Genomic DNA, 18,042 nt, shown 5'->3' on the forward strand with positions numbered 1-18,042 from the left:
ATGAAATTTGGTATGCTATCCCAGTATGGTCCAAGGACGCGACTGTAACAATTTGGCAAAAATCGGATAATCACCCATCCAGATATTAACCAAAGTAATTGTTACTTAACCCTCATTTCGTGGAAAATGTTGAAAAGGTTGTGAACAAAATATCTCAAGAACCGTTTGTCGTAAAGCGATGAAATTTGGTATGCTATCCCAGTATGGTCCAAGGACGCGACTGTAACAATTTGGCAAAAATCGGATAATCACCCATCCAGATATTAACCAAAGTAATTGTTACTTAACCCTCATTTCGTGGAAAATGTTGAAAAGGTTGTGAACAAAATATCTCAAGAACCGTTTGTCGTAAAGCGATGAAATTTGGTATGCTATCCCAGTATGGTCCAAGGACGCGACTGTAACAATTTGGCAAAAATCGGATAATCACCCATCCAGATATTAACCAAAGTAATTGTTACTTAACCCTCATTTCGTGGAAAATGTTGAAAAGGTTGTGAACAAAATATCTCAAGAACCGTTTGTCGTAAAGCGATGAAATTTGGTATGCTATCCCAGTATGGTCCAAGGACGCGACTGTAACAATTTGGCAAAAATCGGATAATCACCCATCCAGATATTAACCAAAGTAATTGTTACTTAACCCTCATTTCGTGGAAAATGTTGAAAAGGTTGTGAACAAAATATCTCAAGAACCGTTTGTCGTAAAGCGATGAAATTTGGTATGCTATCCCAGTATGGTCCAAGGACGCGACTGTAACAATTTGGCAAAAATCGGATAATCACCCATCCAGATATTAACCAAAGTAATTGTTACTTAACCCTCATTTCGTGGAAAATGTTGAAAAGGTTGTGAACAAAATATCTCAAGAACCGTTTGTCGTAAAGCGATGAAATTTGGTATGCTATCCCAGTATGGTCCAAGGACGCGACTGTAACAATTTGGCAAAAATCGGATAATCACCCATCCAGATATTAACCAAAGTAATTGTTACTTAACCCTCATTTCGTGGAAAATGTTGAAAAGGTTGTGAACAAAATATCTCAAGAACCGTTTGTCGTAAAGCGATGAAATTTGGTATGCTATCCCAGTATGGTCCAAGGACGCGACTGTAACAATTTGGCAAAAATCGGATAATCACCCATCCAGATATTAACCAAAGTAATTGTTACTTAACCCTCATTTCGTGGAAAATGTTGAAAAGGTTGTGAACAAAATATCTCAAGAACCGTTTGTCGTAAAGCGATGAAATTTGGTATGCTATCCTTTGAATTTTCGACCTTTTAAAGTTACTTTTTTGGAGTTTTGACCTCAGATTCGAATTTTTCACAACTTTTTACGTAGGAATCGACCATTTATTTATAATTTTTACCCATTTGCAACTCCTCCATTTTCAGAAAATTTCCAGATTTCCACCAATGAGAGAGAAGAGTTTTGTCTGATAGCCGTGTCAACACTCAACACTTGTGTCTTGTGTGAGATCATTTGAAGTTTAGTTTTAGTTTTTTACTTTCTATAGGTCTGTTTTTCATTCCTACGCCGCATCGATGCGGCGTTCACTCTGCGTCAGGAGTGGGGGTAAAAATTGGAAATTCAACAAACATGACGACATCTAGTGGAGAAATTACGAAACATTTTTTTCATTTCCCTCAATACAATTACAATATGGCGGAACCTGAAGCTGCTCGAGACTCGCATCAGGGATTTAAGACGCAGCGTTGACGCTAAAGTAGGGGAAGTGGAATGAAAAACACGCGTCGGGTTCGCATCGCACCCACGTCGGAATGAAAAACAGACCTTCAACCAATGACATGAAATTGGCAACATTTTTCGTCTCAAGTCAAACTAAAGTTTAACTTTGGCTTTCATACATACGACGGTGAGGCTCAAGGCTCGTTTCCACTTGTAGTTAGGAAAAAGACTTATTTAAATAGCATTATTTACAGGACATTCGGAAAAAAATCGGATGAAACTCACGACAAAGTGGGGACGGGTCTTTAGGTAGGTATATTCAATACGTAAACCACTGGTTTTCGACTCTGTTCTTGGAAGATTTCGGGCCGTTTTTTCCAAGTAAAAAATAAAATCGTCTAACACTTTACCATTTCGTCCTTCTAATCTAGGACTTTTCTGTTCCCATTTCAGATCCGTGACGAAGCGAGGAACACTCTACTGCCCATTGAAGACTGGCTGGCCCAGTCCCCCGACGTTAAACCTCTCAACACAGACTGCATGACAGAAACATGACTGAACCAAACAAACCTCTCCTGTTAAACCGATATTAAACCAACGTGACGTCAAATCTCCTCCAAACAAACTTCTCCTGTTGAACGTTAAACCAATATTAAACCAATTTACACAAGAATTATAACATGTTATAACAACAAAACAACATTAAATGTGTGGTAAACCAAAAAGGTAACACAAGAAAACAGACTGCATGACAGAAACATGGCTGAACCAAATAAACCTCTCCTGTTAAACCGATATTAAACCAATGTATGTTACACCAACGTGACGTAAACTTTTCAACACGGACTGTATGTCAAAAACATGACTGAACCAAACGAACCTCTCCTGTTAAACGTTAAACCGATATTAAACCAATTTACACAAAATTAAACCAACAGTAATATAAGAAAACATAACATTGAATGTGTAAAGTAATATAAGAACACAGACTATAATTATGACAGTAAAATGACTGGACTTTGTCACTGAATCTAAATGTACAAAAAGAGAGGATGCCAAAATCAAAACCAATCTCGAGTTATGAATGAAGGTCCATACCAAATTTGGTGCTTTCCTGAAAAAATGCAGCTTTTGGCCAAAATTGTGACGTTAGGCCACCCACAGTTCCTTTTTGCATTTTTGTAATTTTGTATGACACAAATAAAGTGAATAGAAAAACCAAAGAAAACAAACGCGTTAAAAAAAAATAAAATATTTTTTTTTATTTGCATAAAAAAACGACTCTTGATAATTACCTATGTAAAAAGACCCAAACCCTCCTTCTATGTTATAATGTTATTCTCCATTCTGAGATTCTATTAATAATTTTCAAGTAGGTACCTATTTCTGTACAATAGAAAGTAGGTATAGGTACCTAACAAAAAAAAAAAAAAGTATTTAGTAATTTTTTATTGTTATGAGTGTTATGTTAAATGTAAATCAGTAAACCAGATGATGTCTCGTTTACTTGCTGCATCTCCCTTTTTGGTGAGAGCCATATCCCAGTGTCATCATCCACACAAGTTTGTTGTTACAAAGAAAACATTTGTTCCCCTTAAGAATCAAGTTTGCTTCACTGGTTACAGCAAGTTTGGCCATAGACCTGATCCACCAGCCTCAAAACCTAGGAAGTTGTTTATGTTCATATGTTTTGCCTTCATGGCAGGACCTATGATTGATTGGGCATATCTGAAAGAATGGTATGAGTATTTGACCTCTGTTGAAGCTGCTAGTGCTAGTGCTAACAAGAATGAAGCAATTAAATCTGAAACAGACTCTGATGATGTTAGTGATGATGAGTTACTGGAAGAGGTTGGTAAGAAAAAAAGAAAGAAAGAAAACATTGGATTCAGAGATAGGAAAATTATTGAATATGAAAACAGGATTCGTCACTTCTCTACGCCAGACAAAGTGTTTCGTTATTTTGCAACACTTCAGGTCACTCATGTTCATGCAAGTGGCTCTGAGTCACATGAAATATTCATGACTCCTGATGATTTTCTACGCTCTATGACACCAGGAGTAAAACAGCCTGATGGACTTGGTCTAGATCAATTCAAGAAGTATGACCCTAAAAATGTTCATATGAAGTTGGAATTGGCTCTGGATGAAGATAGTATCTTTTATAAATTGGGTGAGATTTTATTTACACTTGAGTATGTTCATCTACACATGGAGCTACTGAAAAGAAACAGTAAAGTTCTAGTTTCAATGAAATGCTCAATAGGGTTGCCAACTTTTCTTTTTTTTTCTTTGGAACAATGGTAAAAAAATGGATTTCCTAAAAAAAAAAAAAAAAACATTTTTTTTTTCGTGAGAAGCCAATGAGGAGCGCGTAGCGCGACCGTATTCTCTCAAAGCGAGAAGCCGATGGGGAACGCGCAGCGTGACCATATTCTATAGAAGTGCGAAGTCAATAGGGAGCGCGTAACGCGACCTGATTCTATCAAAGTGCGAAGCCAATAGGGAGCGCGTAGCGCGACCGTATTCTTTTAGTAGTACTTGGTATTTTTGAGAACTGGTAGATAAAAGTAATTGATTACTTTTTGAGAACCGAGTACAAAATACTCGTAATCCAATTACTTTTACTCATTAGATATAACCGAATCAAGCCGAGAACTTACAAATACCTCTCTAGCATGCGCTCTCTCTCCCCTTAGCCCTTACACCCCCCCCCCCCCAAGGGCTGAGCGCCATGAGTCTGCTGGACTTACCCTTTCCCTCTCTTCCTAATGTAATCACATTATTTAGTAATCAGTTCTTTTGTAATTGTTTTTGTGTTTGTAGTTTGTACCTTATAGACTGTAGACTTGTACTTATCGCACAACTTGTGATAAAGCAATTACTTTTTTTGAGTAATTGATTACATCCAAATTAGAACCGGTACTTAGCGGTACTTTTGAGAACCGGTACTTTACAAGTAAAATATTTACTCGTATACATCTCTACTTTCTCTATAGTAAGTATAGCAAAGCTAATCCTACTAGTAATGAAAGTATTAGGTATCAGTCCAAATTTTCAAAATCTGGAAATGGGTAGAAATATCCCTTTTTGGGTCCCCTGTTCCCAAAAAAGTGGTTTTCAGCCCATGGTCTGTACATAGGTACTACAGGTTTAAATGAAAAGAAATAAAAAGTTGTATACAAATACATCAAGAACGGTTTGTTGAAATTTGGTATGCTATCCTGGTATGGTTCAAGGATGCAACTGTAACAATTTGGTAAAAATCAGACAGTCACTCATCCAGATATCAACCAAAGTAAATGTTTCTTTATGCTTAAATGGGAAAATATCATATACAAAATATCTCAAGAATGGTTTGTTGTAGAGCAATGAAATTTGGTATGCTATGCTAGTATGGTCTAAGGACACAACTATAACAATTTTGTAACAATCGGACAGTCACTCATCCAGATATCAACCAAAATCAATGTTGCTTGGGACTTAAGGACACAACTATAACAATTTTGTAACAATCGGACAGTCACTCATCCAGATATCAACCAAAATCAATGTTGCTTGGGACTTTAAAAAATCCAATTTTTTTCATACCTAGGTACTTTATATGATTCCTTCTTACATGGATAGTATTTTGAGATAGATAAATCTTCATGTTTAGATGGTGTAGTGGTCAAGACACTTGCCTGGTAAACAGGAGGTCCTGGTGTGGGTTTGATACCAGCCAAGGTTCCAAGGTATGAAATTTCATCCAAAATAATAATAATAAAAAAAAAAAAATCTGGTGTGAACATCACACGACTTTCTATTACATTTGCGAATACGTACTAAAAGAAAGTAAAAAGAAAAAAAAAAAAAAAAAAAAAAAACAGACATTGAAAATATTTTTAGTGATCCATAATCAATAGCTGAGGGAATTAAGTTTCAAAACTCATATTATCTAACCAAAGAAGTTGCAGATTTGATTCGGCGTGAAAAATCACACGGTATTAACTATTCACATGCTTACTTTTGTTTATATTAATGGTTCACAAATAAAAGGGAAATTTATTGACACAGGGGGTATCGAACCCGCAACTCCTCAACTGTAAGTTGGACAGATCTAAAAGTTTCACCATTCGATTCGGCGTCAAAAATCACATAGGATTAACTATTCACATGCTTACTATTCACATAAAGCTCATGCATGGCAGACTTTCTGTGATAAAAATGATCACAATTACACATTTACCTTACTTACATATCCTATGGAAAATCCGAAATGTATGAGCTTTATGTACGCGTTTACGGAGCGCGTAGCGCGACCATATTCTATCAAAGCACGAAGCCAATAGGTAGCGCGACCGTGTTCTTTCAAATAGAGAAGCCAATGAGACGCGACGCGGGTAGCGCGCCCGTTTTTTTTTTTCAAAGTGTGAAGCTAATGGGGAGCGCGTAGCGCGACCGTATTCTCTCAAAGCGAGAAGCCGATGGGGAACGCGCAGCGTGACCATATTCTATAGAAGTGCGAAGTCACAGTATGGTCTAAGGCAGAGATGTGCGAACCGCAAAATGCAAAATGGAAAATGCAAAATGCAAAATGTAAAATGTACATTTACATTTTACATTTCAAATTGGTTTTGAAAAAGCATTTTGCATTTTACATTTTAAATGCTTTTTTTTGACCCATTTTACATTTGAGCCAAAATGCTTTTTTTAAAAATGCTTTTTTGAAAAAAAAAAATCATGATTTGGCCCTAAACTCCCAGTAGAAAACAGGGTCTCCACTCCAAATTTTTAAAAATCACTAGACTAGGAAAAGAAATCACTAGATTCTTAAATTCTCCCAAATGGTAGTTTATTCGTGGTTTTTGAGGGTAGAAGTCTCATATAATATTTTTTATAGTGAAAAATCCTCTAAAGACAATGGAAAAACTGGTTAACTTTTTTACTTCTGCCAGGGTGTCTACCAGACTGGAAAACCAGGAAAAGTCAGGGAATTTCATGGAGACTGGAAAAGTCAGGGAATTTCACAAAAATCGAAAAAAGTCAGGGAATTTTTCAAAGCCTAAAAAAAGACAAAGAAAGATTTCAATTAAAAAAGTATGCAACTATGAAGGGGCAACATATAATCTCTCAAAAATTTCGCCTGCGGCGCTGAAATTTTGTCTCTTCATGAAAAAGATTTGGGAATATTTCAAAGCCTATAAAACGTGAAAAGAGACTTTGGTCAGTAAAAAAAGTATGCTGCAACCTTGAAGGAGCTACTTAAATTTTGTCGAAAAAAAATTTCGCCTGCGGCGCTGTCATTTATTCTTCTGACTACAATAACTTTATTTTTTTAAAGCTAGCAGCACACTATTGGCCAGATGGTCACCCATCCGGGTAGGTACTAACCACGCGCAACCGTGCTCAACTTCAGTGATCCATGCGGAACTGGTGCTTTCAGGTTGTAGGTTGTGGTTATGTGCCGGGTTGAGCTAAGACAGTAGGTACTAGGTGAGAGAAGATATTGTTTCTACAGTTTGGCATGGGAGTGGTAACTTAAAACAAGCAGGGTCCGTCCCTCCGGGAATTTTGTAGCCCGTAGTGATTAGAGAAAATCAGTACCTATGTAATGTACCTACCTAATTTGTTTAATATTTAGTTTATTATTATTCAGTGAGAAGCCAATGAGGAGCGCGTAGCGCGACCGTATTTTTTCAAAGTGAAGCTAATGGGGAGCGCGTAGCGCGACCGTATTCTCTCAAAGTGAGAAGCCGATGGGGAACGCGCAGCGTGACCATATTCTATAGAAGTGCGAAGTCAATAGGGCGCACGTAGCGCGACCTTATTCTATCAAAGTGCGAAGCCAATAGGGAGCGTGTAGCGCGACCGTATTCTTTCAAAGTGAGAAGCCAATGAGGAGCGCGTAGCGCGACCGTATTTTTTCAAAGTGAAGTTAATGGGGAGCGCGTAGCGCGACCGTATTTTCTCTAAGTGAGAAGCCGATGGGGAACGCGTAGCGTGACCATATTCTATAGAAGTGCGAAGTCAATAGAAAGCGCGTAGCGCGACCGTATTTTTTCAAAGTGAGAGGCTAATGGGGAGCGTTTAGAGCGACCGTTTTTTCTAAAAGGTGTAAAGCCAATAGGGAGTGCGGAGCGTGACCTTATTCTATCAAAGTGGGAAGCCAATAGGGAGCGCGTAGCGCGACCGTATTCTCTCAAAGTGAGAAACCGATGGGGAGCGCGTAGCGCGACCATATTCTATAGAAGTAAGCGCGTAGCGCGACCGTATTCTTTCAAAGTAAGAAGGCAATGAGGAACGCGTAGCGCGACCGTATTGTTTCAAAGTGCGAAGCTAATGGGGAGCGCGTAGCGCGACCGTTTTTTCTAAAAGGTGTAAAGCTAGTAGGGAGCGCGTAGTGCAACAGTAGCATTCTTTCTGGTGGGGATTCCTACTGACGGAGAATTTTTCTTTTACTAAAATATTCTAAACCGTGGCGAAGCACGGGTAACCTGCTAGTGTGTACTAATAACACAGAAATAATAATTAGATTATTAGAGGAACAGAAAAGAAGGTAAAAACTCCACATTCATATACAGTTAGATAGTTTTGATTCACCCTAAATAAAAAACTACCTGCTTCCCGTTTATTAAAAAAGCGCATATGTATATTTTTTCGAGTCCAAATTTTGGGTCGAAGAACCTTTTTTAATTTTTTTTGAGCGCATCTGTCATTCACCGGGTTTTACAATCTAAGAGAAAGAGATTTCGAGAATCGTTCACTTTGACCTTTATTTAAACAATAGATCTGTAATTCTGTACCTGGAGTAAAGTATTTTTACTGAAAGAGCACACGGGTCATAAATGCGGTGATTTATCTATTGGCCTGATCAAAAGTTTGCATCAAAAAATGGACCTAGGATACCAAATTTTAATGATCGACGTGCCTTGATTCAAGGAACATGTGTACCAATTTTAATCAAAATCGGACCAGGCAATCGGGAGTTTTAGCGTTCAACACACATTTTTTTTTTTTCTTTTGCAATATATTTATTTACAATCTACAATTTAATAGTAAAAAATACAATTGTAATCAGTAAATTGGTTGAATTTTATAAGGGCTTGAGGGAGAAGCCATTCAACAATGACACTCCCATTATAAATCAGACAAAGTCTGTTGGAGGTGGCTTCATCTCCATGTGAGACGGAACAGCCAATGGGTGTGATAAGCAACACAGTGTGTTACTCAGCCCACCCTGGCCACACCGTCACACCTGGAGATGAAGACAGCAAAAAAACAACAAGATAGGAAATAATAGGCTACACTTCAGAGAGCAAACAGATCAGTGGGGTAAGTTTCCTTTAGTCTCTTGTTGGTTGTGATGGGGTTTTCCAGATCACGGATGAGTTCATTGGGGTGGTTTGGTATACGTTTCTGGTAATTTTTAGGCCGGTTTTGAATTTCTTCTTTGATAAAAGGTATTTTTAGGTCTTGGTGGATTGTTCTATTTGATACATAATAGGGTGCACCCAGCATCTTTCTAAGTGTTTTTGATTGAAATCTTTGAATTATGTTAATGTTTGATGGTTTGGCACATCCCCATAGTTCGATCCCGTAAGTCCAGATTGGTTTCAAGATCATCTTGTATAATAGCAGTTTGTTTTCAATGGGTAGTTTGGAGTTTGGACCTAGAAGCCAAAACATTTTCCTGTGTTTGAGATCCAGTTGTGTCTTTTTCATCTGGATGTGGTGTTTCCAATTAAGTTTTTGGTCGAGATGAATACCAAGATACCTTGCTTTGTTATCTTGTGGTATCAGGGTATTATTGAGAGCTACAGGTGGGCAGATTGATTTCTTCAGAGTGAATGTAACGTGTACTGACTTAGTCTCATTTACCCTTATTCTCCATTTTTTCAGCCACAGTTCGAGGATGTTCAAGTGATTTTGAAGAGCATCTGAAGCTGCCGTACTGTCTTTGTGTTTGGCAAGGATGGCACAATCGTCTGCAAAAGTTGCTGTTGTCGTGTTATCACAGAGGGGCAAGTCATGAGTATACAGGGTGTACAAAAACGGCCCCAGGACACTGCCTTGTGGGACTGATGCTATTATTTGCCCATATTTTGATAGTGTTCCGTTGAATTTAACTCTGAAGAAGCGGTCTTTAAGGTAGGACCTCAGGAGTAAGTACAGTTGTTGGGGTAGTATGTTTTTCACTTTGTAGAGTAACCCTGTATGCCATACCTTGTCAAAGGCTGCTTGCTGATCCAAAAATGCTCCAGAACAGAAGCTTTTTTCTTCAAGAGACTGACCAATAATATTCACCACCCGGTGCACTTGCTGAATTGTTGAGTGGAACTGGCGGAAGCCGAACTGATGGTTTGGTAAAACGTTTTGAACTGACTCCTCATTTAAGATTCTGTTCAGAATCAGTTTTTCAAATATTTTGGACAGTGTTGGCAGAAGACTTATGCCTCGATACGATTTTACATCATCCACAGGTTTACCAGGTTTTTGGAGCATTATTATCTCTGCATACTTCCATGTGAGGGGCCAGTATGTAAGTCTCAGCATGGCATTGAAGATGTGACACAGGAGGATGATGGCTTTGTCAGGTAATTCTCGCAGAATTTTTCCGGTTATTAGGTCAAACCCAGGGGCTTTCCTCATTTTGCTGACTTCCATTGAAGATGTGACACAGGAGGAGGATGATGGCTTTGTCAGGTAATTCTCGCAGAATTTTTCCGGTTATTAGGTCAAACCCAGGGGCTTTCCTCATTTTGCTGACTTTAATTGTAAAAAATATGTCCGCAGGTGTAATTGGTTTTGTAGGCAGTGAAAGAGGACATGGTATATCGAGGAATTGTTTTATTTGCTCTTCGTGTAATTGTGCATCAGTATCAGCTGGGGGGAATGGTTCGAAGAGTTCTGTGAGGTGGTCAGCAAATAAATTGGATTTTTCATCATCTTTCTTTGCCCAGGACCCATCTGGTTTCCTGATCGGAGGTACTCTTTGCTCTTTGTTGTGGTCGTTTTAGTTTTTTTGTAGGTTTCCATAGAGAATTATCTTTTGTATTTAGGTTGATGTGGTAGTCTTCAAGTATTTCGTTATTTCTCTTTTTGAGTAGTTTTCGTAGCTCTCTGGTTTGTTTATTAAGTTTCCTTTTTTGATTTCGATCCCTTGTTTGTTGCCAAGTCTGTCTAGTTCTTCGTTTTTCAGAGATAAGGTCAGCTATTTTCTTAGGGATGTTGTCACATGATTTTTTCTTTCCACAGGTTGTGGGCGTGGCACCATGAGCAGCATGTTGGATGAGTTGGGTTATATTGTTTACCGCTTCGTCTATGTCATCTGGATTTTTCAGTTTTACGTTGAGATTTATTTTTTCTTCAAAGAACACAGTCTAAATCCCTCCAAGTCAGTTTTATGAGATGTAAGGGAAATATTGGCGGGTTTATTAATGATCGTTGTTGAAAGTGTTAGAATTACAGGAGAATGATCTGATGAAAGTTCATGGTTTGATTCTACATTCATATAATTTCTTGATGTGTTTTTAGCAATGAAGAAGTCTAGAAGATCTGGTGTTTTTCGTTCATCACTGGGCCAGTAGGTAGGTTCGCCTGTGGATAGGTATGTAAATTGATTGGATCTGGTAGCTTTGTACAAGTTTCTTCCTTTGGTTGTAATCAGACGTGAACCCCAGAATGTGTGTTTGGCGTTCCAATCACCTCCAGCTATAAAACGTGGCCCCAGTGTAAAGAAGAAGTTTTCAAATTCATGTGAACTGACTGGATGACGAGGTGGACAATAAACTGCACTCAGAGTGATAGACAGGGGAAGACTGTCTATTTTGATATTGGTTGCTTGTATTTTATAGGAATAAAAAGGCGGACATTCATGATGAGGTATCGAATTCTTGATAAGGATTGCAGTGCCTCCATGGGCATTACCACTTGGATGGTTTGTGGTTTAAAGTTGGTAGTTTGGCAAGTTGAAGTAGGTCTGAAATGTGATTCTGAAATTAGTGCAACGTCTATTTTCTGTGTCTGTAAGAAGATCTTGAGTTCATCTCTTTGTTGCACCAGGCCGTTTGAATTCCAGAGTAAGATCCTGAGTGAGTTAGTCATTTTAAACAAGTTTAGAAATGATTGTACTCAGCATGTTCATCATCATGCTCTGAATGAGCTGATTAAACATCGTTTTAAATTCTCGTAGGAAGGTTGAGAGAGAAATGTTCGAGTCCACTTCTGGGTTGTTTGTTCTGTATGCTTGGGGTTGATTTTGTCCTGGATGGTTCGTGTTTGATTGAAGTACTCGTGAGTATGAGATGTCTTGAGTGACGGGTCTAGTTTGGTGTGAGTTGACGTGGGTTTGGTCATCATGAGTTCGGTGTGCTGTGGGTCTAGAATTGTTGCGCAAATTCTGCAGGTCTTTGTACACGGTGCAGCCTTTATAATTGGCTGGATGGGAGCCTTCACACAAAGCGCAAATGGCTGGGGTTTCCCTTGTTTTCGCACAAGATACAGAGCTATGAGCACCACCACACTTCACGCATGCATAGGGACGAGTACAGTAGGCCTTGGTGTGTCCATAGTTTTGACATCTTGTACATTGAGGAATGGATTTGTTTTTCTTAGGAGGCTCTACTGCTATTTTCATATGCATAAAGTATTGAAGATCGAAGATCTTTTTGTTGTCATCAGATGGTTCTAAATCAATGAAAAACAAGTTTAGTGGATCTTTTGTTATTCGCTTTAGCACATTAGTTACGTTTCGTACCTTATAGCCTAGTTGTTGTAATTCTTCCTTGATCTCGCTTGTGGGGACAGAGTGGTGTATGTGGCGTAAGACGACCCTGTATGCTTTGTCTTGTTTGGCCTGATATGTGTGGAACATGATATTCTGTCCACGGAGGTGAGATACCAGAGCTCTGTAAGCATCTATTGTCTTCGGGTTTATCTTAACTACATCGTTAGCTAATGACCTACAGACGTAATCGTCCTCTTTTAGGACATTGAGGATATTTGCAATCATTTGTTGATAGTTGATTACCCCTTGGATAAATACTGGTGGGGGTTTGGGGTCAACCTTTTTATTATTGATTGGAGTATTTTGCGACATTTCGGTATCCATGTTGGTTCCTTGATTGCTCGTAGCGCTGTTGGTTGTAGCAGGAGGTTCGTTATCTTCATCTTCATCGAAGGCAATAGGTTCATACTGTGATGGGGTTATCAAGGGTCGCGGATTGTTGTATGGTTCATATCTCTTAAGTTTGAGCTTGAGGTTTGGGGAGGTCTCGGAAGTATTCTTCTTCCTTTTACTGCTACTGACTATTTGCCAGCTGATATTCTTGGCTGTAGCTCCTGAACTTTGATGGGCTGCAAGGGCTGGGTTAGAGTTGTGTTGTGTGAATCCATCCTGAGGAAGTATTTGGTTTGTGTAGATGGTTGGGTTGGACTGGTGTTGATCGAGTCCAGCTTGAGAGAACAGAGGGTTGTTTTGGTTAAGATTGATGTTTGACTGATAGAGGTTCGCTTGGGTGAGACATGGGGATGATGCTGAATGTTGTTGATAGATGGTTGGTAGCGCTGAGATGTTCCCATTGAGAGTAGTGGTGACTGTAGTAGTACCCACCGTAGTGGCAGAACTGCATGAGATGGGTAACCCTATCACAGGGTCCATGGTTGAATCATTGGTCAGGTCTCACCTTATACTATACACCAGTGTTTGGGATAGTAATAAAGCTGTACTGCGATAATCTCCCCGTAGAAGTGCTATTACAGTGCCAAGGCACTAGGCTTTGACACTGTGATAGCTGAAAGTAGATAGTAGCTACACGTCACTAATGAGGAAAAAGTTCAATTTAAATGTTTATAAGGAAAAAGAATAAACTTTATAGAAAATAATTTTATTTTAGAAAAAATAAACAATTATTTACGTAAGTAGAGGTAGGTACTGTCGCATACGAGAGTATGTGGAGAACTGGAACACACACACATTCAAACACCTAAACCAAATTTAAAACGGTCGAGTTAAAACATAGGTCTCGCTATTGTGCGGTTAATAAGATAGTGAAATGATAGGTACTATGTTTTCACTTGACAAATAGATGAACCTTTTTTTTATTAAGGAGCGCGGTAGCGCTCCGCCCCGCCAAGTCAAGAAAGTTTGACCGCGCTACTAGAGATATTATACGCGACAGGGAAAATAATAATAATAATAAAAAAAAAAATATTTTCATGTAGGTACCTACATTTTATATTTCACTCGGAAACGATCAGAACTTACCAAAACTTACCTAATGATGTCATTATTTAATTTTTCACTCGGAAATGATCGGAACTTACCAAAACTTACCCAATGATGTTATTATGGTATTTTTCACCCGGAAATGTTCGGAACTTACCCAATGATGTTATTATGGTATTTTTCACTCAGAAATGTTCGGAACTTACCAAAACTTACCCAATGCTGTTATGACACAGACCCCTAACGTCCAATGTTGCAGATGTTTCATCGCTACAAAATGACAAAAGCGAAGAACTGTATCAGTATCCCACCCCAAAAAAGATTAGAAATCAATTTTGTACCCCGCCTTTTATTCACTTCATAATTTGTGTCCTACTTCACGTAGTACCTACCTTTCTTTCCCCTCATTGCACTCCTCTTTCTCTAATATTACTTCTGCTTCACTGCATTGGCGGCGTGCCAGCTACCTTTCTTTCCCCTCATTGCACTCCTCTTTCTCTAATATTACTTCTGCTTCACTGCATTGGCGGCGTGCCAGCTACCTTTCTTTCCCCTCATTGCACTCCTCTTTCTCTAATATTACTTCTGCTTCACTGCATTGGCGGCGTGCCATCAATTTATTTTTAAAGCATTGCACGCCGCCAATGCAGTGAAGCAGAAGTGAGATTAGAGGAAAGAGGAGTGCAATGAGGGTAAAGAAAGGTAGGTGGCACGCCGCCAATGCAGTGAAGCAGAAGTAATATTAGAGGAAAGAGGAGTGCAATGAGGGGAAAGAAAGGTAGGTACTACGTGAAGGAGGAGCACACAAATTATGAAGTGAATAAAAGGCGGGGTACAAAATTGATTTCTAATCTTTTTTGGGGTGGGATAGAGTTTTGTTTATTTTTTGTGGGCACTTGATTTATTTTGGGAGGAACGACTTGGCGGGGTCTTTTTTTATGCTATATAATATAAAAGTATTGTGAAATACAGTTAAAAACAGACAAGGAGTTTACATTTACATGTTTCACCCTCTCCTGACGGCATCCTCAGATGAAGTATGAAAAAATAGAATTGAAAATAAATGAAGGCACGCGCAAGCGCCTTTTTGGACTTTTTTCGGCTGGGGTCGAACCAGCCCTCTTCCTAAGATCTTTCGATGAGAGCCGAACAGGAAGGGACATTAACAAATGCGAGACCGAGAAATAATCTTTAAATTAAAAATTGAATCAATGTACTTTTAGTATATCTACTACCTACATACTTTTATTATTTTATTATTAAGCATTAGTCTATTAGTTTTTAATGTTAAATTGTATTAGTATAATTTTCAATTGTAAAAATGGGAATTCCCGTAAATTTATACAAATAAATAAATTAAGGGAAATATGGAATTGGTAAATCGAAAATTATGAAGAAAGGAATTTAGGGTCAACTTAAGGGGTCCATTTATTAAAGTAACTTAGGGATAAATTTACAACTCTTTTTTTTTAAGTTAAAAATAGGACGTGTATATCATCAGAAACACCATCAACACATTAGGGAACCCCTGCCCCAAAATATTCAGGGGTTCAAGACTTTTCAAACGCTCCGTATACCTAGGCGTTTTATGAGGACAAGGTATGAAAAACGCCGAAAAAGAGAAAATCCTGAATAACTTTACCTCTGTTGAAAATCGGATATGACCAAATAGGTTTTTCTGGTAGCCCTTTATGTCCTGCATCAATCCTCAAGCGTTTTAAAGTCGTTGGCGGGACACACTGTAGAAGTTTTAAGTATCAGTGAATACAGGAAATGAGTGTTTCACGGGCGTTTATATTTCGTAACAATGAAACAATAGCTCTACACAAATGAAATATTTGCCATTAAAATACGAGTACAAATTTTTGTTGGTGGTTTGAATTGAACCCGGGACCTTCTGCCTAGCAAGCTAGCGTGTTACCACTAGGCTAACCGTCTCCTCGTTTATCAGATTTTTCCTCCTATTTACAGGAAGTTCTGGGCTGATAACATTTTCGGATTACATCTTTCTCCTCACTGTGCTGTCCACTTCTCGGCGCCATTTTGAAATTGCATTCAGAATGTTTGATCTAAATGGAGACGGTGATGTGGATTCAGATGAGTTTGAGAAGGTTGCTACGCTCATTCGACAGCAGACTAGTATTGGAACTCGCCACCGAGATCACGCCAACACAGGTCATATCTATAGAGGAGTTAACTCAGCACTTACTACTTACTTCTTTGGTGAGAACAAGGATGAGAAACTTACCATTGAAAAGTTTCTTGACTTTCAACATCAGCTGCAAAAGGAAATTCTAAGTCTTGAATTCATACGCAAAGGTCCTAATGATGATGGAAATATCACAGAGGGAGATTTCACTGAGCTATTACTTGCTTATGCAGGATATCCCCCTAAGAAGAAATCTCGCATTATAAAGCACGTGAAGAAAACGTTCAAAGAGAACAAGCTGGGGATTAGTAAAGAAGATTATCTCAAGTTCTTTCACTTTCTGAACAATATCAATGATGTGGATACTGCTTTGACTTTCTACCACATTGCTGGAGCTTCCATAGATCGCATTACATTGAAACATGTGGCTCGTACTGTAGCACATGTGGAACTTAGTGACCATGTTATTGATGTTGTATTTTGTATCTTTGATGAAAATCAAGATGGACAACTGAGTAACCGAGAGTTTATAGCTGTCATGAAGAATCGGCTCTTGAGAGGTCTTGAGAAGCCAAAGGATACAGGATTTGTTAAGTTTATTGAATCCATAGGTAAGTGTGCTAATAATACCATATTTGAGAAGAATTGAAGGAAGTTTACTCACCCATCAGCCTTATTAGGTATGTACCTTTAACTTGAGAATTAATTGCCATATATTTTTTCTTCTTCTTCACCTTTTCCCTCATACAGGGTGGGTGTTTTTAGTCAGCCTTTTCTAGTCAGATCTATTTTGCCATTTGGTCCTTGTTAGTCCTTTTTCCCAGAAATCCTTTCTTATGCAATTTTCCCCACTTTTCTCCTAGGCTTACCTTTTTGACTCGATGCACTATCTACTTACTAATCTCTCTACTTCCTTTACCACATAGTTCTTATCTTAGGGATGGGAAAATAAAATGAAAAATAGATACTTTCGATTCGATCGATTTTTCGTATCGATACTTGAATTCCGATACGATTCGATATTCTCGTTCCGATTTTTTGATTTCCCCCTTTTTTTGTAAATGAAATTTCAGTTTTGTCAGATGATGAGGTTTTTTCCATCTAAAACCTCGTAGGCATTGGGTCTTGGTATTCACATTTCCAAACGAGTATGAAGTTATGGGGTTTCCCTTTCCTTCTGATGAATTTTTTAACGTAAATATTATCTTCGTGGTCAAGTTTTTAATGGATATAATTGGGGTTTTACCATCCCTCCAGGCGTTGACGGAAAAACCACCAACTACTCCTTCACCCAGGTGACCCGACGACCCGACCCAGCCTGAGTCCTGAGTGAGCCGAGAATCCACGCTTGACTTTGCTTAACTTCGGTTATTTCTTGGGAACTGGTACAATAAAGTTAAAAAAAAAAAAAAAAAAAAAAAAAAATGTACAAAAATTAATTTTCTGATGATGTATTTTCAAATGTGTCTACCTGGTTATTCCTTGCAGTGGACTAGTTAGACTTTAAGGTAGCCCATCTGCCTTGTAACCGCTAGGTCGCGGGTTCTCTTCCCGCTCTGGCCGAACTTTACCATAATTAAATAAGGTTCGTTCTCAGAATGGCTGGTATTCTCCTATCGGGACGATAAGACTTGTTAGAGCTCGTTCACACTACGCCGGAAACGTTTTTTTTGCCGGAATCAGAAAAAAAAACGATCCTGGTGTTCTGTTCACACTGCAAAGTTTTTCCAGACTCGTTTTTTTTTTTCTGATCGTAAACAGTCAAGCATTTATTGCATTTCAGTCTTTAAAAATGGACAATGTGAAAATTTTCAATTATTTTCGAATGTCCCCCTCTTCTTTTGATGAGTTGTTTTAGAAAAAATACAATCTGGCATACAAAAAAAAAAAAAAAAAAAAAAAAAAAAAAATCTGGTTTATTTTTTCCATTTCTGATCAGGAATTTTTCAATTATTTTCGAATGTCCCCCTCTTCTTTTGATGAGTTGTTTTA

The 18,042-nt window shown here is 38.4% G+C and overlaps 1 protein-coding gene across 1 annotated transcript; it reads left to right on the forward strand.

The window, feature by feature from the left end:
* Positions 1 to 2,899: 2,899 nt before the first annotated feature.
* On the forward strand, positions 2,900 to 17,475 carry LOC103517782 (calcium uptake protein 1 homolog, mitochondrial). Its single transcript, XM_008482826.3, has 2 exons — positions 2,900 to 3,866; positions 15,873 to 17,475. The coding sequence occupies exons 1-2, from the start codon at positions 3,185 to 3,187 to the stop codon at positions 16,697 to 16,699; spliced, it is 1,509 nt and encodes a 502-aa protein (XP_008481048.1). The 5' UTR covers positions 2,900 to 3,184; the 3' UTR covers positions 16,700 to 17,475.
* The last annotated feature ends 567 nt before the right edge of the window (positions 17,476 to 18,042 follow it).

This window comes from Diaphorina citri, unplaced genomic scaffold, assembly GCF_000475195.1.
Source record: "Diaphorina citri unplaced genomic scaffold, Diaci psyllid genome assembly version 1.1 scaffold1958, whole genome shotgun sequence".
NCBI classification, from domain to species: Eukaryota; Metazoa; Arthropoda; class Insecta; order Hemiptera; family Psyllidae; genus Diaphorina; species Diaphorina citri.

What these genes read in the sequence shown, in the direction of transcription:
- LOC103517782 (XM_008482826.3), top strand. Translation starts at nt 3,185, where the DNA reads ATGATGTCTCGTTTACTTGCTGCATCTCCCTTTTTGGTGAGAGCCATA. An exon ending in TAGTATCTTTTATAAATTGG is followed by an intron (nt 3,867 to 15,872) that starts GTGAGATTTTAT and finishes TCCTATTTACAG; the next exon opens with GAAGTTCTGGGCTGATAACA.